We start from the raw sequence: 27,706 nt of genomic DNA, 5'->3' as shown, positions 1-27,706 counted from the left end.
CTACATGACTGAGCAGGTGAAGCCGCAGCACTCTTTCAGGAGGGTGAGGCCTGTCTTTGTTACATAAGGGGTAGAAGTTTGCTGTCCTCTTGACATCACCTTCTTTTCTTTTGCAGGAGCTGTGGAGAAAGAACTGATTATTGTCATGGAAACAGTGGCTGTGATAGGACCCCAGTGTGAATGATGGATCAGCCTAGGATGTGGTGTGTATGTGTACACCTTGTAATGTTGTAATTTGAGCTGAGGGACCTCACCTTGAAGTTGAGGCATAACTAACTCAGGTTTGTTCTGAAGGCCATTTTCCACATTATGTGGCAGAAAGCTTGGGCAGCAACCCAAGCACGCTCAACAGTGAACTGCTACTAGTCTTGGCTTTCTGATAAGTACACTCATCCAAATTTACATTTTTAGGTGTACAATTTAAGCGCATAATGTGTGACCTGGCAGTAGGGTTACCAGTCCCCCACTGGAGGCAGGGGATTCCCTGCTCCCCTCCTCCGCCCCCTGACACTACTTACCTGGCCAGCGGGTGGGAAAGGTGAGGAACACGCATCCCAGGGCACGCTCCAGAGCAGCCCCACTGCGGAGTGCTGCTGGGAGGGCCCTAGAGAGCTCCTGCACTTCACAGCGGTCCAGTTTAGGTCCCAGATGGGCCCGATTCACTCCCAAATAGGCTGAAATTGGCCCACTGTGGAGCGTGGGAATGTTCCCAGGGGCAGCACGATGCCTGCATGATGACATCACTTCCCAGAAGTGAAATCATTGCACTGCCCGGGACAAAGGTGAGTGCTGCGTCTCTTGCCTCCCACCTGGAGGGTGAGGGGACTTGGCAACCCTACCTGGCAGCAAAATGAGTCCACTACAGGCCCATTATCAAGACAAGGACCCTGGAGGCCTCTGACTGGTTATGCCTTGTAGGCAGTCTGGGAACTCCCAAGCAAAGTCACAGACCTGATTGAAACGGTCAGTTTTTGGTACGGTCTTGAGAAAAAAACAGACTGGCGCTTCTCCATTTGCAAAGCCATTTCTTTAAAAATAACAAATGACTGTAACTATCTCAGGAACCTTTTGGTTAAGTGATTGTAAGGATCAAGCCTATTCAACCCTTAAAATCTTGGTCAATGTCACTGAACTTTTATTCATCTGTAAGTTCTTGCAGGCTGGGCTCCGGCCTAGCTGCGAAAAAATGTGCTGGTCTGTAAATTTCCAACCCTCTGGGCCTCTGCCTGTTTTCAAGGGAACTGATCTTGAGAAGCCTGGCTTTCACCCTTCCTAGCTTACTCCTTAATTTCACACCACTAGCATTGCCAATTAACCAAGTGTGCCCTGATTGGCTCTTGGCCTGATAGTATGATGTCGGCAGGGCAGAAAAGATGGCTCTCTACTGGACACTGTCCCCTTCTCAAGGCATCATTCCATTACCATCATGTGTGAGAGAAAATGGCTTCCATGCCTGTTACCAATAAGATGCCTTAACTTGCTTGGCATGGAAATGGACTCCTCTGCTAAATCTAATGGTGAGAACTTGTCAGCCGAGAAGCTATGTCAGAGAAGCTAAGATAGCAAGCTTTTAAGTGCTTACTCTGATAGGTCTGCCAACCAGGAAATAAGAGGGCTAAACCAATGAAAAAATAGAATAGTAATTCAATGTGGAATACTCAAGCAATAAAGTGCATAAGAGTGCAATTTTGCGACAATAATTTCAAAGTGCAACATAGAAGGAACAGCGGCAGCCATAGGGTACACAGAAGGAGTGCAATCAAGAAAAACCACACAAGGGCTACAAAATGGGACCCTAGGGTGGTACAATGTCTGATACTATTATACAAACTTATTTTTAACAATGTTCTTATATATTTCTTATAATCACAGGTGCAAAGAGGCAAAGCAAGGGGCACAAGCCCCCCCCCCCCCCGACTCTACAAGATGCCAGCAATAGCTTGTTTCGATCCTTCTTCCTCAGGAGTCGTGGTAACAATTACACCCGAACTGTAAAATAAAATAATTGTATCATACAACTAGTCAGCTCTACCTTACGTGGCTACCGCTGTTCCTTCTATGTTGCACTTTGAAATTATTGTAGCAAAATTGCACTCTTATGCACTTTATTGCTTGAGTATTCCACATTGAAATACTATTCTATTTTTTCATTGGTTTAGCCCTCTTATTTCCTGGTTGGTTCACTTTCTTGAGGGTTCCTCCCTGTTTGTTACTCTGATAGGTCTAGCTAGCGATAGTAAGTGATATTCGTTTTATTGTGCCTATTGCCTAAAAAATGCTTCATGCTTTGCTAACATTCTCTGTAACCTGTATCCAATAAACTAAAAGAGATTTCATTTCAGCCTGTGTCTGGACTCTGGAGTCACTTGTTGCACATAGGTAGAACCTCAGAATGGACCCTGAGACTGAAAAGTGTCACAGTTAAAATGAACAGGCACCTTCCTGCTGCCTAAGAAGTCTGGAGTGAGTGCGGTTCAGTGCCCAGAACAGGAGTTTGGGGGTGCCTGCCATGCAGTACCAGGGTCTCCTTTCCATTCAGTCACATAAAATTACTTCCCATTTTTCCTTGTGTGTGTGCGTGCGCGTGCATGCGTGCGTGCTGACTGGTTGGATGACAGAGAATTCAAATTGCTTCTTTGCAATTGCCAAGAAAAATCACAGGACACTCAGCTACCTGAGAAGGTTCGTTTTCATTTTTTTAAAAAAAGCAAGCTGCTAGCATTTATAGCTACCGCACATACTTTTCAGTGTGTGCTGAAATCTCAGAAGCCTGAAAAATGGGTTTAATAAAATTTTCAGCAGTTGTTTGGGAGCAGGGCTTTTGTGTTCTTGCCTTCCCATGATTAGAAAGATAGCATTAATTTATGCAAATGAGTAACAGCTGTGGAATCAAATTGCAAACAAAGAGAAACTATGCACATTTGATCAGTGCTGCTTAAGTTATACAGCTTTACTTAGTGCATAAATTAGTTATTTTCCTGTGTCACTTGAATAACAACTTTGTCTATATCCATCTCCCCCCAAGAAGTTGAAAAGATGCCTCATGTCCCTGAGAGAGATGGTAGTGGGCGATAATCTCTGTCCTGATAAAAGGAAGAAAGGTTAAACAGTTATGAGGTTCCCCCTCTTCTCAATCTTCTTCCAGCCAGAGTCACCCTCCTCACCATGTCACTATTTGTTCAGACTTCCTGTTGCAAAATGTCAGGTCAGTCCAACATAAAACAGTAGATACCTGGTTTGCACTGCACTGTAAGTTGCCTTTTCAGAAGTGATGGGAGGTGGTCTCCGCTTTAGTGCTGGAGACCACTGAGCTATTGGTTGGTCTTGGAGGATTTCAGTCAAGGTCCCATTGTCTGAGGCAGCACAGAACTGCATGCTGTAGCATAGTGGTTAGGTGGCTGGGCTGAGAAATGGCACTCTGCTGGTTTAAATCCCACTACTGCCATGAGCTCAGCAGGTGGCCTTGGGTAAGCCACTCCTCTCAGCCCCGGCTCCCCAGCTGTATTGTGGGGATAATAATAAAATTGACCTTGTGCGCCGCTCTGGGTGCTCTATCAAGAAGAGCGGTATATAAGCGCACTGTTGTTGCTGTTGTTGTTGATGACACCTCTAGGACTGTCCCTAATGGTCACTGGCCCCACCAATGGCCCCTCGTATTCTCTTCTGGGGGTGGTGGTTTTCTTGTTATGGACAGATCCTGTCTAATAAGGTTTGTGCTAATGGGGGTACCATGCCTCAGTAGGAATGGAGGACTCCATTAGTTGGTCCACGCTTTGAAACTGATGGATCCAGATGGCTCTTAGTTTTGCCACAAGACATGGTGGGCAGTTCTGTTCCAGGTTAGTTTCTGGAACAGAAAACAACTTGGGCAATTAACATGATCCTTCCGACACACACACACCACTAAACCAAGCCCATGTAGCATTCTAGTGTATAAGGGAGCAGTGAGGTAGGGGAGGTGTACATTACGAAGCAGCAGAGAAACATGCAAAGCAAAACTGGAGGCAGTCTTAGAATGAACATGACCAAATGCAGGCTGGAGAGACTACTCTGTGATGGTGATCGTAGCAAAATAGAATTGTTTCTCTGCCTCCATTGCAACTGTTCAGACATGTCCAACAGAATTGTTTTGAGTGGTGAAAAACCAGAAGCCGGTCATGCTGAAAGTCTTTTGAATTCTCAGTAGTGGGACATGTTTACCCAGCTCTTTGCATATAAAATAACTCAAATAAGTACTGAATTGGGCCTCTTCCCCTACAAACCTGCCTGTCTATTGACATATTCTGGAATAGATTCAAACTCTGAATCTACTGACCTTCTGAGGTAAGACAGATAGTTACTGAGGCATCTGTGCAGTGTTGGTGCCACACTTGCCCCCTCCCCACCCATAGTTCACCTGGTGTTTTCTTTGTAAGTACTTGCCTGCCAGGGAGAGACCTTATTTTAAAATCATGCTTATTTCCCCTGATTTTGCTGTACTGGCAGCCTTATTATTATGTGGAGGGCAGGGAGCTGTTCCAGTTGGCAGCAGAGGGTAGGACCCGAAACAATGGGCTTAAATTACATGCACAAAGGTACCGGCTGGATATTAGGAAGAACTTTTTCATGGTCAGATTAGTTCAAAAGAGGAATCAGCTGCCTAGGGAGGTGGTGATGAGCTCCCCTTCACTGGCAGTTTTCAAGAAGAAGCTGGATGAATATTTGTCAGAGATGCTTAGGCTGATCCTGCACTGGGCAGGGGGTTGGACTAGATACTGTATGACCCCTTCCAACTCTATGATTCTATGTTTTAGACTGTGACCCTGGTTCATCAAAAGGGCTGGAGCAGGCTTATTTTTTGTTGCCGTTTTAAAAGTTTATTCTTTTAAAAAAGATCTACACAATGCCATATTTTAACTACTATTGATCTGACTAAAGTAATTGCAGTTATGCATGTTATGCAGTTATGCATTTTTAATGCATATTGTGACAGTGTTTTCTAAATACAATAATTGTAAATCACTGTGAGCAACAGACATAAGCAGAATAGAAATATTTTAGATAAGTTTGTAATAAATACTTGTTTTCAGAAGGCAGGCTTTGGAGAACTTGTTCTTCAAAAACTCAGCCATCTCCTTGTCTTCTTCTCGTTCTCTGTGAAAGAAGGAGCATGGTTATGGTCCTGTGAGTGGGACATGAATCAAAAGCTGTCATTACATGCTGTGAAAGTGAAGGTGTCTCCAGATACACTGAAGGCTTGGAATCCAGGTCTCCTGACTAAGGGCCCTTCCTTAAAGGGACGGCATACTCACAGAACATGGGCAGCTTTTCCACTTCACTCCACACATCTCAGTTAGCAAAAAGGGTACAGGGTGTTTACCAATCATTTTCTCTAGTCTTTCTTTTTGGCACAGCTTGATGGAGCACTTTTTCTTAGTTCCTTGGCATGTGAAAGGCAAAAGAGCTCCAAGGAACCCTCTGACTGGTGCCCAGCTCCTCCCCACAAGTGCTCAGCATGCAATCATGCATGTGCAGAGCTAAAAAAATAATGAAAGGGAGGAGGGCAACAGTGATGAAAGAGCCCGACCTCCCCTCCAAACTTGTTTTGTCTAGGAACTGCTGAGGCTGCCTGTGAACACAAAGCGCAAGGTAAGCACTTGTGTGTAGGGTTGCCAGCTCCAAGTTGGAAAATTCCTGGAGATCTGGGGAGTGAAACCTGGAGAAAGTGAGGTTTGGGGAGGGAAAGGACCTTGGCATGGCATAATTCTATGGGGTTCACCCCCCAAAGTAGCCATTTTCTCCAGGTGAACTGATCTCTGTGGCCTGAAGACCAGTTGTAATTCTGGGAGATCTCCAGCCACTACCTGGAGGCTGGCAACCCTAAGTGGGTGTGAATGCTGAATTTTCAGAATAACTCAGGAAAACACACACAATAGGCGGGACAAGGGCAGGAAACAGCCGAAGACTCTTCAAATCTTCCTACAGAACAAGCTGCTGTCTTGCCCTTCTTTGGTTCACTTGGTTGCTATTTATTTAGTTTAGGTCAATAGTTCCCAGACTGAGGGTCAGGAGGACCCAAAAGTGGGTCATGTCTTTCTTGCGGGTGGTTCATGAGGCCAGGAGGGAAGACAGTGAGTTGGGAGAGGAGGCTCTGGTCATGGAGGTTTGATGGCAAATTTGGGCTTTCCTCTACATAGTGTGTGAAACAGCTATGAAATACAGTCTCTTGCTCAGTTTATGTATAAATGTTACAGATAAGCTGGTTCAATGTTAATTGATAAGAGATTTCTGTATCTGAGAAGAGGGGAAGAAACATGGAGTTGATTTTTTTAATCAGGTCCCAAAAGGGACAGTAAGTTTAAAAGTGGGTCCCACTTCAAAAAGTTTGAGTACCACAAAGGTTGTCATGCTGCAGGTATTTAAGACTGTGAGGGGCCAGAGGCTCTTCTAGCAATGGAGGGGAATTTCTGGCGGGGGTGTCTGCTAGCTGCATCTAGGATGAGCTTCTGTTTCTGTTGCCCTTTCTGTTGCAGGCATTTAAGCCTGGGCCAGGCCATCCTTTTGGTGTGAGCTGAAGAGCAAGGAAAGTCTTACATTTCCTTTCTTAGCCCATGGCTCTCAACCTATGGCCTTGTGGATCCAGCTGTATGTGGATCCAGGACCAGCTGCAGATGTAGTTTATTGTGCTCTTTTGTTAGCAGTCATACCTCTTCTCCGTACTGAAAGGACAGTTTATGAATATGGAATATCATAAACCCATTTTTCCTCATGTGCCTTAAGCAAAGTACACTGCCTGGCCAGGCAGAACAGATGCCAACCCTAGCTGGAGTTGGAAAATTACCAGAAGGTTTATCAGACTGCCCCTCCATGCCTTGGAGAAGCACTTAAGTTAAACAAAGAGGTCTTCTCAGAGTTCCTGCTTGATCTCATCAACACCCTTCCATACCTTTCCTCACCCACTTTCTAAATTAGGGCTATATCTGATAAGCCCTTCCCATCCCGCAGTCATGGGACATCAAGCACCCTTCTCATCTATAATTCCTCCCAGATATGTATAATCAAGCCTTTCCCAATTTATTGTTTAACCTCCAGACAAGCCATCAGGTTATTGTTTCGGAAGCAGAAGACATAGTTCTGCCCCAGGATATGTTTTGCTCTAAGGCTGCCCCCAGCCATGTGCTGTGTGTGTTCCTTGGATCCACATGCACACCATCAGATGTGTGTCTGAGCCTCCTTCTTGCGGCAAAGCACTGGCCGCTCATGCTGCTGACTCTACGCATGTCTTCTCTCTCCCTTTCTCCTAGACTGGTAAATATCACCCTACCCTGAACCTCTGTCCCTCTTCCTCCATGATTTTCTAGTTAGCCCTCTGTGTAAGTTGTGTATGATTTTCTATGTGTTTGCCTTTACTGCTTCTTTAATAAAAGCCATTCCTGTTGAACACCCACCTAGTTCACTCAGGGAGTTCTCTAAAGGAACAATCCTGGTATATGTTAGTGGAGATATTCTAGTTATGCCCCCTCCATGCATCTCCTTGAATGCTAATTCCCCCATCTCACAAGGAGCCCCCCCCCCCCATTTCGCATAACACTTTGATTTTTCCGTTTAATCTACTCTGGGTTCCCACTGAGAAGAAAAAATTCCTCAATAAAATTAATAAACAAAGGTACCCTTTCAGAATGCATAAAAGGTGGTGAGTCTACCCTGTATCTTTTTGCCTACTCGTGGCCCTAATCCCTGTTCCTTGTCCTTTTGACTAGGCTCCTCCAAACCATTGCAAAAGCTGCATGTCTCTCACAATAAATGACACTGTCGGAACTCTTGTGGTCTGATTTGAGTTCTTGCCTTGCCTTGCCTATTCTTCGCTACCCATTCTCATTTTCATCCCATGTCCTGTTGCTGCCTCTTGGAAAAGGCCCAAATACTTCCTTACCTACATATAATAATAAAATTCTAAAGTATGCAGATTAAAAATGATGTTTGGACGTTAATTGTGAGGGAAACAAATTCTGTCTTTGTATCAAAGATTTTTTTTTTTAAAAAAACAAGCTGCTTTGATACTCAGGCCGTGTGGTGTCGTGAGTAAAAAGGAGACCCTCAATCAAAACCTTGCTTGGCGGTGAAGCTCACCAGGCCAGGTGACACTGGGCTAGTCACCCTTTGCCAGCCTAACCTACCTTACAGGGTTATTTTGAGCATAAAATAGGATTACCCCCATGGATGCTGCCTTCAGCTCCTTTGGAAAAGGTTTGGATACAACTGTGAATAACACCAAAATCATCACTTGCTTGACTCCAGAAAACTGGCCCAGCAGTTTTTTGGCATGCGTACCTGAGCCTTTCAAACTCCACATCGTCCACAAGGAAATCCCGAGTCTCAACAAGTTTGTGAATCTGTTGTACCAACTCCTCCTCCTGCTGCTTGTCATCTTTGGATTTTTTATTCTCTGTAGAGGGGGAAATAAAATAATAGGTCATGGCAGAGGACCACGAATATGAGGACTGTGCAAATGGTCGACTTTGGAGCTGCTGTTTGTCCATGGCGGACAGCTTTCCTCAACCCCATTCGTAAGGACAATGGTCCTTCAGTCTTAAAGTCAAGTTTTTCAGATGTTCATCATAACAGTGATGGTGTAGGGAAGCAGATGGCAAGGGGCTGTGTGTTGTAACTAAATGTTTTTGTCATGAACTGGAGAAAGCAAACCGATATTGGGGGCACCATCCTATGCCAGGAAAGGGGACTGAAGCTAAATGAAATCATAAAGAAAAGGGGAGTTTAAACCCAGTGCCAAGGAACACAAAAGGCTGTGGTTCAGGATGCAGAACTTCCAGATAGTGACTTCCAATCTCAATCCATTCCAGATGGAGGTGTGTCTGCTGACAACCACCTAATAAATCGTTGCCGCCTCTGCCTTCATAGTTTCCTTTAGCAGCATGACTCTGTTTTCATAATGATCTTTCTCAGTTATAGTTTCAGTTCTAATGTTCGTTATCCCTTAGCAGGGACTGAGAGTGACAGTGGATACTACACTTAAGACAGAAGGGCCCGGGGTCAGTCCCCAGCATGTCCAGTTAAAAGGAGCTGTGATAATAGGTGATAAAAAGACCTCTACCTGAGACCCTGGAGAGCTGCTGCTAGTGAGAACCAGCTTTATTTGTTTATGTGACACAATTTGCTATGCTATGTCATTTGAAAAACAGGTATTAGGACTGCTTCGTTGTCTTGTTAATGCAGAAAGGTTTAGTTTTGACCTCTTTGTACATGTGAGATAGGTTAAACGTGCTCTGAACTTTATTTACTCTAAGGAAACCTCCTTGCTGACTGCAAAGCTTTTGCTTTCAATGATGGCTGCATCCTTCTTAAGTGGGAGCCACATTACAGAAATAAGGAGTGTGTGATAATATATAGTCACAATTACAGCATATGTTTAAGCCAGATCTGTTGCACTTGGGCTTATATTTCAAGCTTCCACCCACAACATGGTTTTCTCATAGTCTTTGGTCAACATGAACATGAAGATTATCAAGCTGGTCAAACATTCTGATGCAGAAATAGGGTTTTCTTACTTTTCTTTTAAGCCCTTTCTTGGTTTATTGGCATTTGGAGACAGGAAGTGACTGTTGCTAGGTGACTCCAAAAATGGTAAACTCTTGTCTTTGTCGAGGTTGAATTGAATTGGTAAATTTGAATTTGGATGGACCAGAGAAGAGCAAGTTCTTACATGCTGATCCCCCAAAACAGTATCCATGAATATTGGCCTTACCTGGCATTGCAATCAGTTTCTGCAACTCCTTTTTCAATCGGCTGATTTCCTTACACAGCTGTATGTCATCCATCCTATAAATGGGGGTGGGGGGGGTGTGCACAAGAGACAACACAGGCAGGATAATTGAGCACTTTTTGAGCTACAGATCTGGAATTTGCTTTCAAGCATTGTGCCTTAATAAATAGGAGAAGAGATTGTTGTGCAATGAAAGTACTATTGGCACAATAAACATGTTTTTAAAATAAAAAAGCAGGATTCCAGCAAGGTCTAATGAATGGGATTCAACCAATTTTGGGTTGCATCCCTAAGAACACTGTCCTGAGAGTAAGTTCTCTAGAATAAAATGGGACTTGCTTCTGTGTAGACCTCCTTAGGATTGTTGTTGTGGATTTTCTGACATAGAGAGATCTCTGTCTTTCGGTGCTACACCTATGAAGATGCCAGTCACAGCTGCTGGCGAAACGTCAGGAACTACAATGCCAAGACCACAGCGATACAGCCTGGAAAATCCACAACAGCCATCGTTCTCCGGCCATGAAAGCCTTCAACAATATCTCCTTAGGATTGTTCTCTTGCTTCTCTAATTGTTTATCCATCAGATGAGCTGCTGGGTGAATAATTCAAAAGAGTGTCTTTCTATAAATAAGCAGTCATTTAATTTCCCTTGGTCAACAGAGGAATCCTATGAGAGTACAGCTGCTACCCACTTAAAGCTAAACTATACAGCTTTGCAGCAGACTATGTTCTAGCACCGGAGGAGAATCTTGGAAATTTGACCATCAGCTGGTTGTCTTGATCCTGCTGGGATGGAAAGTGGGGGATGCTTTGCCTCTATAATGTTCCAGTCTTGCCCATTCCACCTGCCTGCCTGACTTCCAAAGCAGCACCTAAGCCATAATGTAGTTGACTTTAAATGGTGCATTTCCCGCCCATACCTAATGATGACCCTGGGACATCTAGTATCCAATCAAGCCAGTAAATGTGAGTGGATGTGAGTACCCATTCAGCTGCCATGCACAGATGCAAAGCTACTCAAAGTGCTGTTTATTTTGAATTGCGAGTAAAGTGTCAAGGCAGTTTTATGACATGCTCAACTTGGCACTAAGCAGATGTTGCAAACAAGCAAAGTTCCAATGTCAATCACAGTGTTTTCTCAAAGTTGTCAGCATCCCAGTTGAAGCATGGAAATAGTGCAGAGGATTAGGCTACATTAAGATACTTAATTCACCTGGGTGAGGACTAAACTTGTAAAAGTTCAGGGGATACTTTTCATACCAGCTGTAGTGCTGTTGAGAATCAATTTCCAGGTAGGCACAAGCTCCAGGGAAGCTATCGGTAACTCTAGCTGCAAATCCAGTTTGGGGGATATTGATGACTAGAAATACAATCCAGACACAAGGCCGATGGGAGCACAGATGTATTGTTAGCCCCTGGTGGTGCTAAATTCTATTTTATGACCAGCAAACCCTGTGGATTATATGAAATGGGATTATACTTGGTGTCCAAGAAATTGCATGTAAACATAGCCTCAGGTGAGTATCAGGGATATAGTGTTCCTTTTGTAATACAGCATAACTTCTGTTCCGTCACAAGATAAGAGGTCAGAGTCTAAGCATGCCTACAACAATGTCCAGTGCCACACATCATCAAGACACGTTGGGCCAAATGTTGTGGGGTTTGATAGTAAGTGCAGAGGACATTAACTACATTTGTGGTTTGCTGGACTGCATTTGGATTAGCTGTTTGTGTGTGGTTGTGTTGTTTTTTCCCTAGTATCTGCTATAGCATAATCTCTGCAAATAAAACAAGAACTCAGTGTGTAATGCACATGGACTAGATATATCAGAATTGCATCTAATCGTATTATATTATATAACTTCCTTGGCAAATGCTGCTTTCTAGAATTTTTTATTTCTCTCCAGTCTTTATGTATGCTAATTAATCCATGTAGCATAGCACAGTCCATTGTTAAAAAGCTGTGATGTTGACTGAAAGTAACATTTTATTCCTAAATATTTGATAGCCACTATGCTCATGGTAATAGAGGGTCTGCACCATTCCCTGTCCCACTCCGTTTTGTAGCCTTCAAGATTAGAAACATAACTTCTTTTTTTGCAGGAATTTCCCAGGAGGGATCAGATTCTGCATTATGAACTGTATTCCAGAATTCTTTTCTATAATATAGAGATGGTCAACTGGCAGCCCATGGACCCAGTCTAGAGTTTGGGAATAAAACTGACTTCTGGAAATAGCCTTGCAAACCAAGCAGTTATTTTGAAGTGATAAATGCCTGTCAGTCTGCATTGTTGTGTCTCCTCCCCCACTCCTCACTGGATACTCCCTGGGCATTTCATTGATACTATCTAAGGGCTTTTGCAATCAATATCTTTATTAATTCAGTAATTTCATAGTTGTTACTCTGCTGGTGCATAGAATGCAAACATCTTTCCTGTGACAATGTTGTTCTCCATTACTCTCCCTTGCTCCAAACTAACGTTCGTTGTGATTGCAAATGTTTTAGGGGGCATGGCTGTACAAGTGCTATGAGCATCTGTTGGATACTCATCCTGCTCTAAGTCCTGCTGTAGCAGATCCAAGACAATATTTTGTGCTTCTGGACACACACACCCCAATTGACAAGCATACTACTATTTAAAAATTTCATTATGAGTTATTTTATCATATTCTTAGAAGTTGCTGGGGAACTGTCCATGGTTCTGTCCTCTGACTGGGAATATGGCTGACCTGGCACAATGTCTGATTTAAGGTCTTTGAGGCATTGTGACATCATCTTGAACTTATAACACTATTTTCAACACTTTGAAAAACTATTTTATTGGAAAGTAAAGCCTACATTGGCTAAAATGTGCACAATTTCTAAAAAATGCATCTGCTTTTTATACTATACTAACCATGTTGATAAATGACATATTCCAGAATAAAACGCATTGTTATTTTTTGCTTGTGGAAAGACTCTTATTCTAATGCATCTGTTGAACTCAAAGGCTATTTCACTTATTAGCTCATTAGTCTTATAGCTGCTGGCTAGGTTGCAGTAGCAGAGATTGTAGCAATAAGGTGAGGCAGTTTCTGTCATGAGCTCTCATTCTTACCAGAGCAGAGTCTTGAGATATCTCTTTGCACCTCTGTTTGTGAACCGTCTTTCTAAACAGACTCAAATAAAGTTCTGGCGCTCTCAGCGTTACTGTTTTGGAGAAGCTCCAAATGGAAGAAACAGTAGAAAGGGAAGCAGAGCCACCATCCCAGGGGACTCTGGGATGTTCAGAAAGTACCATCCCTGAACACAGGAAAGGAGTGTCGGCATGCACATTTTCTCCATGTGGAGGAACATTGCTGATGAGCTGGCAAGTACATGGAGGCAGGAGGTGGTGCCAGGGTACTCATTCCGCAGGAGTAGCCAATGTTAGTCTATCACACCAAAATAAAACAAAAGTCCAGTTGGACCTTAAAGACGGACATTAACTCCATCACAAGCTTTTGAGAGTCAGAGCTCGTTTTTTCAGATGCTATATGCCTGTTCTTTCTCTCCATGAGTTGTGGAGAGATCATGAGCATAGGGCTACTGTCATAAATTAAAACAGTCTAGAACATATAAATTATGAAAATATGATGAATAAACAAGGAAAAATAAAAACAAGAAATTCAAGCTCAAAGAAAAATATTTAATGGCTGATGTATTATCAAATGGTGTCTAAACTTAAAAAGATCAACTTAAAAAGATCAACTAGCCAAAGAAGATACCTCGTTATTGGATATTCAAAACAACTATTAGGAAAAGGATATAAAATCTTATTGCAATATGCCACAGAATCAGAACAAGTGAAAAACTGTATGATAAATTGATGCAAAACTTCAGAGAAAATATACGCATGAGCCAGTGGGGAAATTTATGGACTAAAGAAACCAAATTTACAAAATGTCAAATATTAAGGCAGAATTGGTATAAAATGTTCTTCAGATGGTATGTTACACCTAAGGAATTGCAAAAGCTAATAATAATTATAGTTGGAAGTGTTGGAAATGTCAAAATATGGATACAATGTTTTATCACATGTAGTGGTCATGCAAGAAAGCAAGGAAATATTGGATAGAAACATATGAAGAAATATAAAAGATAAAACGTTTCACTTTGTACTGAACCCTAGAAATATGTTATTAAATGTTTTACCAAATAATACTATAAAAATACATAGCGAACTATTTAAATATATGGTGACAGCATCAAGAATAGAAAATGCAGCAAAATGGAAGGCAGAATGTTGTCCCGATTTGGCAGAATGGACGAATAAGTTATATGAATATGCATCCAATGGCAAAATTAACATCTTATGTATGTAATAGGCCAATCCTAGAATTTCAGGAAAAATGGAAAACATTTTTTGATCATCTAGCTGAAAATTAAGAATAACTAAGAATAATTATCAGTAAAATAGTTTAGTTATTAAGTTTGTAATTAAAATGTTCAATATAAATGTATTTTAATATAAGTATCCTTGTATTTCATAGAAAGTGTCTTAAGAAATGTGATGATAGGGAGAAATACTTTGTGTTTTATATATTCCGTTATATATCTTTGATTTATGCAATTATGGTATACAATCCATTTTTTCTTTCTGTATCCCTCTTACTATTATTCTGTTTTTCAAAATAAAAATATAACTGGAAACATTATTAAAACACTAGAGACAATTTTTAAAAAAACAGCCTAAAACATGTCAGAAGTAATTTCAATTAACAAAATCAAATGCCTTTTTGGAATGTAAAAAATCCCCCACACCCATAAACTTTCATTTTGATTCAGTTCTAAGTCAACTAAATAAACTTATTTCTTAATAATAATAAAAACTAAGATCTACCCGCTACAAACCCTAATATGGAATTATCCTTTTAAGGCTATCTGCTGTCATAGATGTCTATAATTTAAATTCTTGATTTAAAAGGCCTATATGAACTACAAGAAGATGGTTCCCTCTCTAATTTAAAAGTTACTGTTATACAAGTCTCCTTTTAAGAGGGTGTTATTTGCTGACTAAAGTTTAAATAATTAATCGTTAGAAGAAAAGGGTTCAAGATTTTATGCAAAGAGTTTGACCATCATTTTGGTTGCTTTGGCTTATGTAGGCAACTCAAATTATATCACCAAACTGTCATGTGAGGGAGGAATTTTGTGAGTTTGTTCAAGAAACCCAACAAGACATACGTGGCTTGGTGTGTTTTCTTTAAAGGGGGCTGTGAAAGTGAGGAAGCAATGAGGATTAGCTGCTTTGCACGGTAACTGAGGTAACGGTGAGTGTGTGTGTACAGGTCATGATTAGAGGCAGACATGAACCGAAAATTTGAAGGTTCATTGAGGTTCATGGTTCATTGCGTTTCATGAACCATGAACCAGCATGAAATTGTCCAGTTCAGGAACCAGTTCATTTGGTTTGTGAATACATCACTTCCAGAGCAGCAAAAGGTCTGCAGAAAACCCGCCCCCTGTTGCCTAGGAAACTGATTGATTGGCACCAGGCTGTCTGCAATGACGAACTGAAAAACGAACCAAATGAACTGGTCTAAAAATCATCATAGTTCATTGTGGTTCATCAGAAAAGCCCTCCAACAAACCGTCGGTTCCCAAAAACAGCCCATTTCATGACAAACTTCGGTTCATATTTCAGTTTGTGCTCACCTCTAGTCATGATCAAACACTTGGAGGAGGGGGCAGGCAGCTCAGGTGCAAGCAACAAATGTCTTTAGTGGGCACTGGTGTAGAATAATTAAATTATCCGCTTTTTATAATGACAATATGGCACCATTTATTTTTCCATGGAGGCACTTAGATGCTGCTGCCTGAGCCACTAACAGCAAAATATTGTTTGAGAAAGAAGCTGATGCCCTCATGTTACAACTCAACTATACATTTATTGCAAGAGCAAAGTTATTTATAGAAGAGTATGAATAAAAGAAATTTCCTGTCTTTGGAAAAGTTCAGTCTGATGAGTGAGGAGATATATTGCTGCATATTTTCCTCAGGTGGGAGGACAATCCTGGGCTAAGCTGCTTTGAAAGGGATGCATGTGTCAGAAGGGAGACTCACATGGGGTCAATCAAGAGTTACCCGTGTGGGTGGCTGTGTGGGAGAACTTATTAGATGTCAAATCTGTTTAAGACATACTCAGAAGAAAAAGGCAATTAACAACTAACAAGTCTCTACACTGAACAACAATAATAATCTGGTGGAAGTCTCAGCTATTGTCAATAACAACTTCAGAGGGAGCAGACACCAGCCCACAAATTTGTTTACTTAGGAGATGCCAGAACTTTTAACTAGTGTGGGGTAGACAGCCTCAGACAGATTCAGGAAAGGCCTTTTCTATGTCTTCATCCGTTCCAACCTGAACCTTTGAATTAAAAGCAATAGAGAAACCAAGGAGCTGCATGGTAGACAACACCTACAGGAATGCAAACCACTGAAAGTTGCTACCAAGCAGTTCTCTTTTGAGGCCACAGGCTGTATTTATTGAATCGAAAAACCAGTCTCTTGTTTCTCCACATGCTATCCCTACTCCAATCAGTTCTTCAGCAAAACCAACCAACCAACCAAAACTTCAAGCTCTGTTTTGTGCCAGAATATGGATAGGAAAAGCCATTCAAATGAATGCCAAAGCTGCCCACCCTCCCTCCCTTGCCCAGCCTAGCCAGTTATTTACTACAGATCCCTTTTAAAAGAAATGTAACATTCTGTAGCTCCAGGTTCAAAATGGGAATAGGTGGTACTATCAAGGGAAATTTTAAAAAGAGAGTCCCATTAAATCAACAGACCACCAGTTGTCTTGGATGACAGCTCAACCAGAGCCTTTTCTGACTCACAGATCCAGAGGAATTAGCCATGTTAGTCTGCAGTAGCAAAATAGCAAAAAGTCCAGTAGCACCTTTAAGACTAACCAACTTAATTGTAGCATAAGCTTTTGAGAGCTACAGTCTCTGACGAAGACAGGTGTGGATCTCGAAAGCTTATGCTACAATTAAGTTGGTTTTCTGGCTCAAAACATCTGACATTTCTCCATTGCCATGAACAAGAACAGAACAGGAATTACACTGATCTCTTGTGTTAAGTTTCACATTGCCAGAAATTGGGGTGAAAGTAAGTTGTTATGGGCTGGAATGGAGTACTGTTAAGAAAGTGGCTGAAGTGATACTTCCCATGATCTGCTGAAATGATACCTACTATGATCTACTTCAAGCCCCAGAAAGAGACAGCACTGGTTAAAAATTTAAGGTTCAGGAATGGAAGAGATCTTTGATTGGAATGACAGTTTTGCCACCTCGTGCCTCCTCTGCTTTTTCTACCAAAAAAGTTTTGTTTGGCATCTACTGTCTGTACACCGAGTACCTGTCTTTGGCAGAGCTGTCTTCTGTGTTGCAGGGCCTCAGCTTCTGAGCTCAGGTGCTTTAGCCAAGAAGTAATTCAGTTTGGAGGAAATAAAACAAAGAGGATTTTGCCTAGCATGGAAGTCAGAACTATAGAAACTTCTTTCCTACTGCATTCAAAGTCAGCTCTCGCTGCAGAGCCGAGAGAGAAAAAGCCAGGGAAAACCAGCGCATGAGAAGTCTTTCTGTAGATGCAGGCTAGTATTAGCTTCAGTAATGACCTCATATTATTAATTTCAAATTAACATACAAGCAAAAGTAATGAGATCCATACTTTGTAGTTCACTGCAAGTATAGGTATGTCACCTATTTGGTGACATTTCTTCTCTAATAGCCGAGCAATACCCTAAGCCTCCTTAAGCCAAAAGGAAAGGTGATGTATATGTATATGTATATGTATATGTATATGTATATGTATATGTATATGTATATGTATATGTATATGTATATGTATATGTATATGTATATGTATAAACAAACAAATAAATATGCTAGGATTTAGGATCTGTTATTGCTCCAAAACATATTTTGGTCTGGGCAGAAACTAGAATTATGCTGCACAAAGGCCGCCAGATGTATCACTGGGATTATTATATCACTTCCCTTCAACTGAGCCCGAGTGCATGCTTTGCAACTTAGAGCAAAAATATAGAGCCTTTGACAAGAGTCTCTTGGAAGGAGACCATATTTTGTTAAAAGTATACTCAATGAGTCATGCTTACTCTTAGAAGAACACAAAAGGGACAACCCTTTCATCTACATCTCTAATAGCCTCTGACAATGATCATTCTTCGCATGGCATGGGGGCAAGAAGCAGAACTGGATCATATCAGCTATTCTTAGCTGAGTCATTCTTGATCTGCAGTACATTTGGCACAGACTGGCAATCTCTGCATTACAAATATTGGGAGACATCATATGCATGAACAGACTTTGGCAGATCATCTTGGGGGAGCAAGGTTAGTTTGTGGAGCTTTCCGTATTCTCTTTATAGCATATAGTATATCACTCATTGACATGCCTAGAAAATGATTGTATCAATCCTCATATGTCAGATCAGCTTGTGCTTTTTAAATCTGACTGCCCCTCCCTTGTGGTTACTCCTTTCTATCAGGCTACTAGTGAAGGGCTGCCCTGCAAGTCATCATTATGTAGGCTTTGGACTCCATACTTTATTTCAGCAGCCTTGTACTGGAGGCTTTAATGCAGAATTAGAGCCATGCTACCTAGTAATATAGTATAATCCTTTCAGAGATGTGACTGGTCAAGTTGATTTAACATCACTGAAAGCCTGCAATTTCAACAGGCTTGGACAGGCCGGAAGAGACACTTCTTCACATATTGCACAATTAATTCAGTGCTGCTGCAGTTTAAAAAGGTAATCTCGTTATTAGGATTGCTAGGAAAGGGATTGGAAATAAATGAGCAAGTATCATCATGCCACTACACAAACCTCTGGCGAGGCCACATTTAGAAGGCTGTGTACAGAGCTACACATCCTGCCTCAGAAAGAGCACAGAAAGAATGACATGATCAGGAATTTGGAGCATCTTCCCTAGGAGCAAATGCTAAAGAGGTTGAGATCTGTTAGTTTACAGAGAAAGGTGACTAAAAGGGAATATTATACTGCAATGTTATTATGTTATGAAGGAGGTGGAGAAAGTAGATAGATACTGAGAAGTTTTCCCCCCTCCTGTAATTCTAGAACTCAGATTCTCCCAATGAATTTGCATTGTGACAGGCTGTGGAAACTGTGGAGGAACTGGCAGCAAATGGCTATTGCCATCATATCATTTGTGAGCTTTCAAAGCCACTGCTTGAAACAAAAAAGTGGACCTAGAAAGACCTTGGTTTGAAGCAGGAACGCAATTCATACTTTGTTCACAGGAAGACCCAAATCTCAGCTCAGGCGATGATGATGATGATGATGAAGAAGAAGAAGAAGATAATTCGATTTCTAGCCCACCCTCCCCACAAGCAGGCTCAGGGCGGGTTACAACATCATGAAACAATTAAACCATTTAAATACGTTAAAAAACCAGAGTCCCAAGAGAGCAGCTCCCTCCACTCATCCCAGCCAGATATAAGCAAGGGGGGAGGAAGTATGAACTGGTGTCATTCTGTGACTTCACATATGTACATAGTACAATGCCATGGTAAATGAGCTGAGGTTAATGCCACCTGTTTTCATAGTTCTTCTTCTGCCTCTGGCTAGGAGAATAAAACACATATTTTGTCGAAGGCTTTCACGGCCGGAGAACAATGGTTGTTGTGGGTTTTCCGGGCTGTATTGCCATGGTCGCCAGAAAACCCACAACCACCAAAACACGTATTTGTCACACATTTAATTACATTGCTTGCCTTTCCCCTGACACAAGATCACGGACTTTCTGAAGCTAAATACCTGCCAGTTTTCATACCTCCATCTCCACTTGATAGAACTGTTGAAGCTTCTCACATGGACAGCCATTAAGTGAAAGTCGCTATCATTTATAAATGATTTTCACATTTTAATGACCTTGACTTTTGTGTGAGTGTGAAGATAAATGGTAAAAGCAGAAATGATAAGCGGGAGCCATTTATGAATGGTCAGGAAGAGCTGCAGGGTCTCAATCCAGACCTCCCCAGGGACCTCATTTGTCCTTAATGATAAAACACTGCCCAGTGCAAGAAGAAAGGAAAATAAGTATTTCAGAAGAATCAACTGGCAAGTATTTTCATAGCTATATATTGTCATCTACCCAGTCTACTACATTTTATGGATAATGGAGGATGAGCAGGGAATCATTCCTCCTCTCACTCTCCTGGACCGCTATACATTTTTACATAGAGGCTATGCATGTCCACACTGTAGTTTCTATTTGCAGAATCTGTACCCTGGGAAAAATGCAGAGACACAGCCCATGTAGGAAGTCCACTTTAAAGCAGCTTGTATGCATGTAGGCTCCCTGGAGAGGTTTGGGTGAACCTGTAGAGGTCTGGAAGGGCAACTCCAGTCCTCCATGCTCCTTGAATTCATGTTGGGATGCCTTGCTGTTACCCCACACAAACTGTGTTCACTCAGTCCCCCCGGCTACACATTGGAGGCTCTCATCAGTTTGAGGGAGCTTTTTTTGTTTGTAGTCCGAAAATTCCTTTATGGTGACAGGTTGTGACTGCAGACCTGAATTGATCTAAGGAGCTGCCGTATGCTATCTGAGAGAACAGCTCTCTCTCTCTTGCAGTTTCACAGACTAGGATGAAACGAGACTAGAGATGAAATGAGACTTCATATCTTGCTCAGCTCTCCAACACGCACCCTTGTTTCCTTAGCTCCCAACTCACATGTATCTGAGCTCTGACTCCCGCCTCACCAGGACTTCACGGATCCTCTCAATTTTGAACAGCTCCCCTTCGATGTCATCAATGGTGGTTGTGGAGTCAGCCATGGACACTATTTCATCCTCTAAAAGCAACAAGAAAGAACTGTTAGGCGAAAGGATGGGAGAAAGAAAAGAATACCAGACTGGTATATAGTGCCTTGAGTCAGTGGATCTCAGGCATCGGTTAGAGATTGCCTCAGTGATTCTGCTGAAGTTGTTTCAAATTTATCCCTGCACAGCTGGATCCAAGACTAAGTTGTCAATTCTCAGCAGCATGTAATAGAGAGAGAATATTGCAGAGTGAACAGGAAATTCTGTGGCCTATTCCTTATAGCTAGAGAGTTAAGTGAAAGGCAGGAGCTCCTCAACCTTTCCCTTCAAACTCCCCTGGGGAAGACAATCTTCCACTGCCATTTCTCTAGTTATCTCTTTATGTCTCTTTTGCAACGTGTCTTCAGTTGTCAAGAGAGTGGCAGTAATTTTAGACTTTTTTTTTACTCTTTCTTGGCTGCTTGAGCCTGAGCACAATTCAAAGTGCTAAATCTTATCATTAAGGGCTTTAGAGCTGTGGTCTCCTTGGTGTCCAGTCCACCAGTTGAGATCTCAACCCTGCTATCATGAGTCAGCCAGGGCTCAGCAATAACAGAGACTCCTCAAAAGAAGAGGAACCCCGTGTAGCCAGCCCTGAGTCAACAGAAGCCGACCAGCAGGAAAACGAGCTGCAGGCTGGTCAGGATTCACAACAACAGCTGGTGCAGAGCCCTTCCAGCCCTAATTCAACTTAGGTGAAACTTAGTTAGCCATTCCCAGCCCTCCGGTATCACCTACACCCTTAGAGTGCCACAGGCAGAAGCTGAGAACAGAGCTACAGGCAAGATGGCAAAGTGCATGCCTCCTGGCCCGATGCCAGCTGCTTACTGATGATGGAGATGAATAGCTGCAGGATTCCTTCTGGGCAGCAGGCTGGAAGCATGGCCCTTAGGCATGTGGCTATGAAACCGGCTGAGAGATGCTGTTAGGCATGGATGCAAGGTGTACGATAGCGAATAAGTCACTGACCCTGCCTTGCCTAACTTATAGAATTCTGACTTGGACTAAATGCCACTGCCTTGCCTGACATTTGAGCCTGCAAACCAGTACACCTGCAGAGGTGGGGTAGGTGGTGATCGGGAACAGGGCTTTTTCAGTGGTAGCTCCTCACCTTTGGAATGCCCTTACCTTTGAGGCTCACCTGGCACCTAATTTACTCTCTTTTGGTTCACCCAAGCTTTTATCCCATGTTCTGACTGACATATTTTTATTATCTTTGTCTGTATTTTTCACCACATTATATTTTATACCTCTTTCAGGCTCTTGAGGTTGGCTGAAGTGGATACTTTTATTGGCATCTGTAGATGGTTTTACTGTGTTGCAAAAGGAGATTGGAGCAAACAGCCGTGGAGCAAGATGAGTTGGTGGCCCCTGTAGGACTGGCAGTGCCACAGGGAGTGCTTGGCTTGAAACCAGGATATGATACAGCCTGGGCAACAAACCCCTCCCCCGCCCCCCGCCCGTGGAAATGCAGTCAACAGATACTATCAGTTCTTATACAAAATTCCTATATTCATATAAGTGCATAGAAAAGTGCAACCGTGCAAAAGTGCAACTTCAAGCATGAATGATACAAATGGTACAATAAATAATTTCCAGTCAGTATCACAACCACACAATATCCAATCTCTGTATGCAGTTCTGCCTTTGGAGACGTCAAGCTATGCTCTGCCTGTTATACATCAACCAAGGAATGCTAATGGCAGAGTCCAACATCAACCTGGGTAAGTATTGCTGTAAACTCTTCTCTTACAGGTAACTCCAGCCCAGGGGACGCCACTGCTACAAGCTCCACCCAACAGACTGCTAGCCCCCCTGTCTGTTTCACAATGCTTTTTCAAGGGCAGCTTAAATTTTAGCAAACACAAAGACACAGTTCAGAAATACACAATCGTCTCTTGCTCCATTGAAAGGCGGTATCTCTTAACTGCATTCCCTTGGGGGAGGGGGATTTTGTTGCCCCCACTGTATCAGGTTCATTCCTGTGGGAGCCTCATTCCAATTCAGCATTGAAACCAGGATATGACAATGACAACAACGGGGTGGGGGGGCAGGCTTGCTTTGTTCCTGGCTTCTAGTGGTTCTCCAGGGCAGTAGCCAACCAGAAACTTTCCTGGCAAATTAAAGTGATACAGCACCACTTATATCGTGTCGAAAGGCCTGCTGAGACGCCTCTTTTCTAGAGACAGGAGAAGGGAGAGACTGAGGAAGGGCCTCCAACTGCCAGTCACCACTGAGCTGAGATTGTGAATGCATGATCAACAGCAAGACTATCTGCAGGACCACAGTGGATTTCAGCCACTGCGTAAAGACTTAGAACGGGATCCTGATTCATATTGCACAAGCAATACATAAAATAAAGCTACTACAATTTGGTGATATGTAAGGAATGGGATGTGAATTAAAATAAAAGCTTTAGTAGTGTTACTGTCTATATTCCTTAGAGGAGCAACACGCCTCCAAAGGGATCAAAATAAGAAATATTAAGATATAACCCCTCCCCCTCCGCACACACACAATAAACTAGAGCAGTGGTGGCTGATGAAGGCACTCGGAGATAATAATGCAAAACTTCCCATGTTTCTAGAATCAACAGTATGAATCAACAGTGATCCTTCCTCAGGAGGTGCCAGATCAGGAAGAATACTGAAGAACAAAATGTAAAACAAAATCGTGGAGAAAATCCACAAAAGAGATAAGAAATGGGGCAGTTTCACACTTTATGTATGCCACTTACAGTCTGTCTTTCTCACTGAGACTCAAGGCAGATTACACAGTATGAGGCAATATAAATTAATAGGGATGAAATACCCAATAAACACTGCAATAGATTTTTGGAATGCAGAAATCTGAAAACAGATCTGAAACCAACTAAAACAAAGCATAACCCGTAACATGACATGTTAAATGCTGCAGAAATTACATACTGGGAACATACTTAGAGCAATGGACAGTACATACTAGACCTGGCAATGTAGACTGAGGTTTACCAAAGCATTGTTCTGAAACATTTCATTGCAGCATAGTCTTGAAGATGCAATGAGGCTCCATTTTTCTGAGCAGCCAGAGGAGGTCTATCTTTATATATTGGACATACATATACAGCAATCCAACAGTGACTAACAGTACATTGGGAACAGGCAGGTCACTGATCCAAAGTTGTACAGTCATGCTTCTTCCAGTCACATACTGTAGAGTGGGGAAAGTGCTCATTTGGCAAAGGTACTTTGTCACAGAGCTTCCTTCTAGCTTCCTCCACCTTTGCCTTCTATTAGCAGGTTTAAAGAGCCCAGATTGAGGAATGGAAGTTATGGCTGGTCTGTCATTTTCCCATAGCAGGAATGTCTTAGTGGAAGACATTGCCTTCCCACCTCCAACAAAGAACAAATGGAAATAAAGGCTCCAAAAATAATTAAGAAGCTCATAAAGGGTAGAATGAGCCATTACGAAGCCCTGGTGTGTCCCAGGATAGAGCTGCCAACAGCCTGTAGAAAAAGTGTCCTGTCCCTTTAACAGAGGCTTAACGGGATATCATTTATGAGGTGATGTCATTTAGCTCTGTGCCATGCTTCACCTGCCCATTTCCACATGTTAAAGGGAAAGGGCACTTTTTTCCCCACGGTGTTGGCAGCCCTTGCCATTAATTGCATGTAAATTTAACCAGCAATTATAATACTAGCTAGTGAGAGAAACTGGACCCACCTATGGCTGAATATTAGACTATCATCATTCCTCTTTCTCTCTTCTCCTCTCCACAATCAGATTACTTGGCTGCATGTTCTGCACTAACTGGAACCAGGCCTGTGGGATATAGTTTCTCCAAACAGAAGGGCAAGCTTACTACTACACCATCTTTCTATGAACGAAGGCCAGCTATGCTAAATTTGCACGTACTGGCACAGCCAAGCAACAAGATCAATACTACATTACTGGAGCCAAATGACCTCCCAACAGGGCCTGTGCCAGTGAGTCAGATCCGAGGAAACAGCAGGTGTTTGAGCTAAACGCGGCTTTGATCAGTGCCTAGGAAATGACTGCCACCAATGAAGAGAATGAAAGTCCAAAACACCCTCTATAGGGCTTCAGATGAATTCAGCTGCAGGATAAGTGCCTAGTATCACAATCAAGGATGAACCGTCCTGTCCTGGGTGGCTTAGTTGATGGTGAGGAGGGGTGGTTTTAGTGATTCTGGGAATAAGTCTAGGATGGGGGCCACAGAATCACTGCCACACCCACTGGGGCCAAGCAAGGAGTGGCCCTTGGACAGGGGCCGCTACTGCCATGAGGTCAGCTGCCTGAGCCCCAGACAGGGCAGCTCCAAGTAGTTGCAGGAGCTTGTGCTTTGAGAAGGTGCAGCTATGAGTAGTCTAAGACCCCCGAAGCAGAGGGACCAGAGCAGCTGTCCCTGTTGCACACTGGCTAAGGCCCCCCCAACGGTGAGCAATACCCAAGTGGTTGATTCTGGTCCCAAATTTTGTGAGACGCCAAGAGCTCTGGAAGACTTTTTAGGCCTACTGAAATGGATGCAGTTTAAAAGCATCCAACTAGATGTGGTTCATACAAGCCCCCCCACACACACACACACACAAATGCATCCATGCTACCTGTGGAAAGCAATCACAGCCTTTTTAAAGCTAAAGCAGTAATTTCTAAATGCTTTTTTTGTTGTTGCTAAGATGACCTACAAGCAGAATGCTACACTTGCTCAGAAAAATGGAGTGTCATGGCCCTTTAAAGAGTGCCATCTTCCTGACTATGTATTGATCTAGCAAACTAAATACGAAGTTTAATTTTAAAAAAAAATAGCAAGGAAAGGGATGTATTGCGGAAGAGAACCCCAACGGCGTGGTCCCCTGCTGCTGCTTTTAACCACTCACCCACTCTGTACTCAGGGTCTGAACAATGGCTCTGCACTTTCAAGGTCCACTGCCACTCTAAAGTAGTGGAGGTGGAGGCAGAGGAAAGAAAAGGTGTCATTCTCCAGGTCTTGCTGCCAATCAGGAACAGGAAGTTTTCCATTTGCTCCATGGCAGCTATTGTTAGAACTCTCTCACTGCTTATCAGGTTGTGCCATTCACAAAAGCAGGGATCTAGAATGGGTGGTATTTAGCTGACCAGAGAAGTAGTAAATCTTTGCCAGGTGCACACACAAGGAAGTGTTCTTAACTATACTATCAGTAAATAAATGAAGCCAGTTATGGGCACCAATTAACGCCCCCACCCCAGCTTGATCCTGGGAATGCTACCTTACCTGGGGAATATTAAAATATGTGATTTCCCTCCAAGGACGCCCATAGCATATCTCATTTCTTTATTCCCCTCAATCCATATACAGACACTACTATAGTAGCACCCATAGTAGTGATCCATTCACAGACATTCCCCAAGACGCAGGAGCGTTGCCAGTTCCGTGTGCCCAGCAGAGAATCCCGCCAGATGCTTTTTTTGTGAATGAGCAGCAGGGACTGGAGCTTTTTGGTTCCCAGCCAGCTTTGCCTACTCGGAAACTCCGCTTGCTTCTCCCTGTGCCATCACTAGGGAAAACAACCCTGCTCACTTTGCACTGCCGGTGAGCTATATGGGCGGGGGGGGGGGGACAGGAAGCCCCTGCTGTTCTCATAGGGGTGAGGGAGGAGGAGGGATTGACCATTCCGCCACAGGGAAACTTTAAAAGCAGACAGAAGACCACTGTGGCAGGAAAAGAGTATGCAGTTCATATGCAGGCACATTGATACACAAACATAACCTCCTCCCGCCGCTCTGAGTCCCGGGGCAAGGGGAGGGCGGGGGGAGACAGAGGACAAGGAGCTGGTTGGTCCCAGTTGCTCCCCAGATGTTGTAAGTATCTCACCTTTGCCTGCATCTGCGGCTTTCCACTTGGTTGTCTCCAGGGATCCATAGTGGGGGGGCGCGTTGCTCTCCTTTTCCATCCTCGCCCCCTTGCTTGGGTCTTAGAGCTGCTGCTGCTGCTGCTGCTTTTGATTGTTTTAATGCTCCGAATTCCCTGGGCAGCAGGGGGCGGTTCTAAGGAGCCCACGTTGCAGGGAAGCCAGCGCCCATCCTTTCCAAGAGCAATCACTACACTAAGGAGCGGAGGGAAGCCGAGCTTGGTACCCGCCAGGCAGCAGCTGCCGCCCGCCGCTTCCACGCCGAGATGCTTTTGCACAGCTGCCGAGAGAGGGAAGAGAATCCGAGGCTGCGGGAGGCGAGTGGGGCGCCCTCTAGTGGAAGTAGCCGCCCCTCGTTCTCCTTTCCCGCGCCGAGGCTTTCTGTGCTCCTCCGGGGTCTGGTGGGCTTCGGCCACCGGTTGCTCTGCATTTCCTCCCGAACTTAGCGCGCATTCCCCCCCTCTCGCTCTCGGCACGACCCTGCTAAATAGCCTGAAACGACATTTATTTGCCCTTTCTGAGTAAATTCGCGTCTGCGGTCCTTTTCAAACTGACCCCTCTCGCAAAGTGGAAATCTGCAGAGCACCGTCCTAAGAAACGCTCTGGATCGAAGCGTCCGAGAGCTTATTTGTACACGTGCTCCCTCCGTGCACACGGAGTTTCTTGAATGAAGGACAACGAAGACGAAGAGACTGAACAAGGATGCCTTCGTTAAGAAAAATGCATTTCTGCACTAGCAAGCTTTTCCCGGTAAGGTTCCAGTGCCTTCACCAGCTTCATCACAGCTTCCACCAACAGCGTCTACCTTTGACCACTCATTCCCAACTACTACAAGCACCTGGTTCCAAAAAGACGGTCCCAGTTGCTAAAGCTGGAAAGTGAAGGGATGGTCAATATACCCTTTCTCTTTTTATTCGCATAGCACAATGACATTGGTTCTGAGGTGGGACCATGAATCAGTGGAAGAGGTTCTGCTTCACAGGCAGAAAGTCCCCATTTCCATCATGAGCATCTCTGGACTTGGAGAGCAGCTGCCAGTCAGAGCAGGCAATACTGTTCTTGACAAGCCCATGGTCTGACTCAGCTTTATCAGCTTATACCCAATCAATCGTCCATAACAAAGCAGACTAGTAAACAATTATTCTTGTGCCTTGAGAGCAGTTTTGGGTTTCTATTTTTCACCAGAT

The 27,706-nt window shown here is 43.2% G+C and overlaps 1 protein-coding gene across 1 annotated transcript; it reads right to left on the bottom strand.

The window, feature by feature from the left end:
* Window positions 1-26,582, bottom strand: LOC129329334 (bMERB domain-containing protein 1-like). Its single transcript, XM_054978849.1, has 6 exons — window positions 26,483-26,582; window positions 20,504-20,624; window positions 9,743-9,816; window positions 8,311-8,425; window positions 5,060-5,133; window positions 1-119 (listed from the first exon to the last, which is right to left on the bottom strand). The coding sequence occupies exons 1-6, from the start codon at window positions 26,559-26,561 to the stop codon at window positions 1-3; spliced, it is 582 nt and encodes a 193-aa protein (XP_054834824.1). The 5' UTR covers window positions 26,562-26,582.
* Window positions 26,583-27,706: the final 1,124 nt, after the last annotated feature.

Source organism: Eublepharis macularius, chromosome 4 (assembly GCF_028583425.1).
Source record: "Eublepharis macularius isolate TG4126 chromosome 4, MPM_Emac_v1.0, whole genome shotgun sequence".
NCBI lineage: Eukaryota > Metazoa > Chordata > Lepidosauria > Squamata > Eublepharidae > Eublepharis > Eublepharis macularius.
This window is presented reverse-complemented; position numbering and strand designations above follow the sequence as displayed.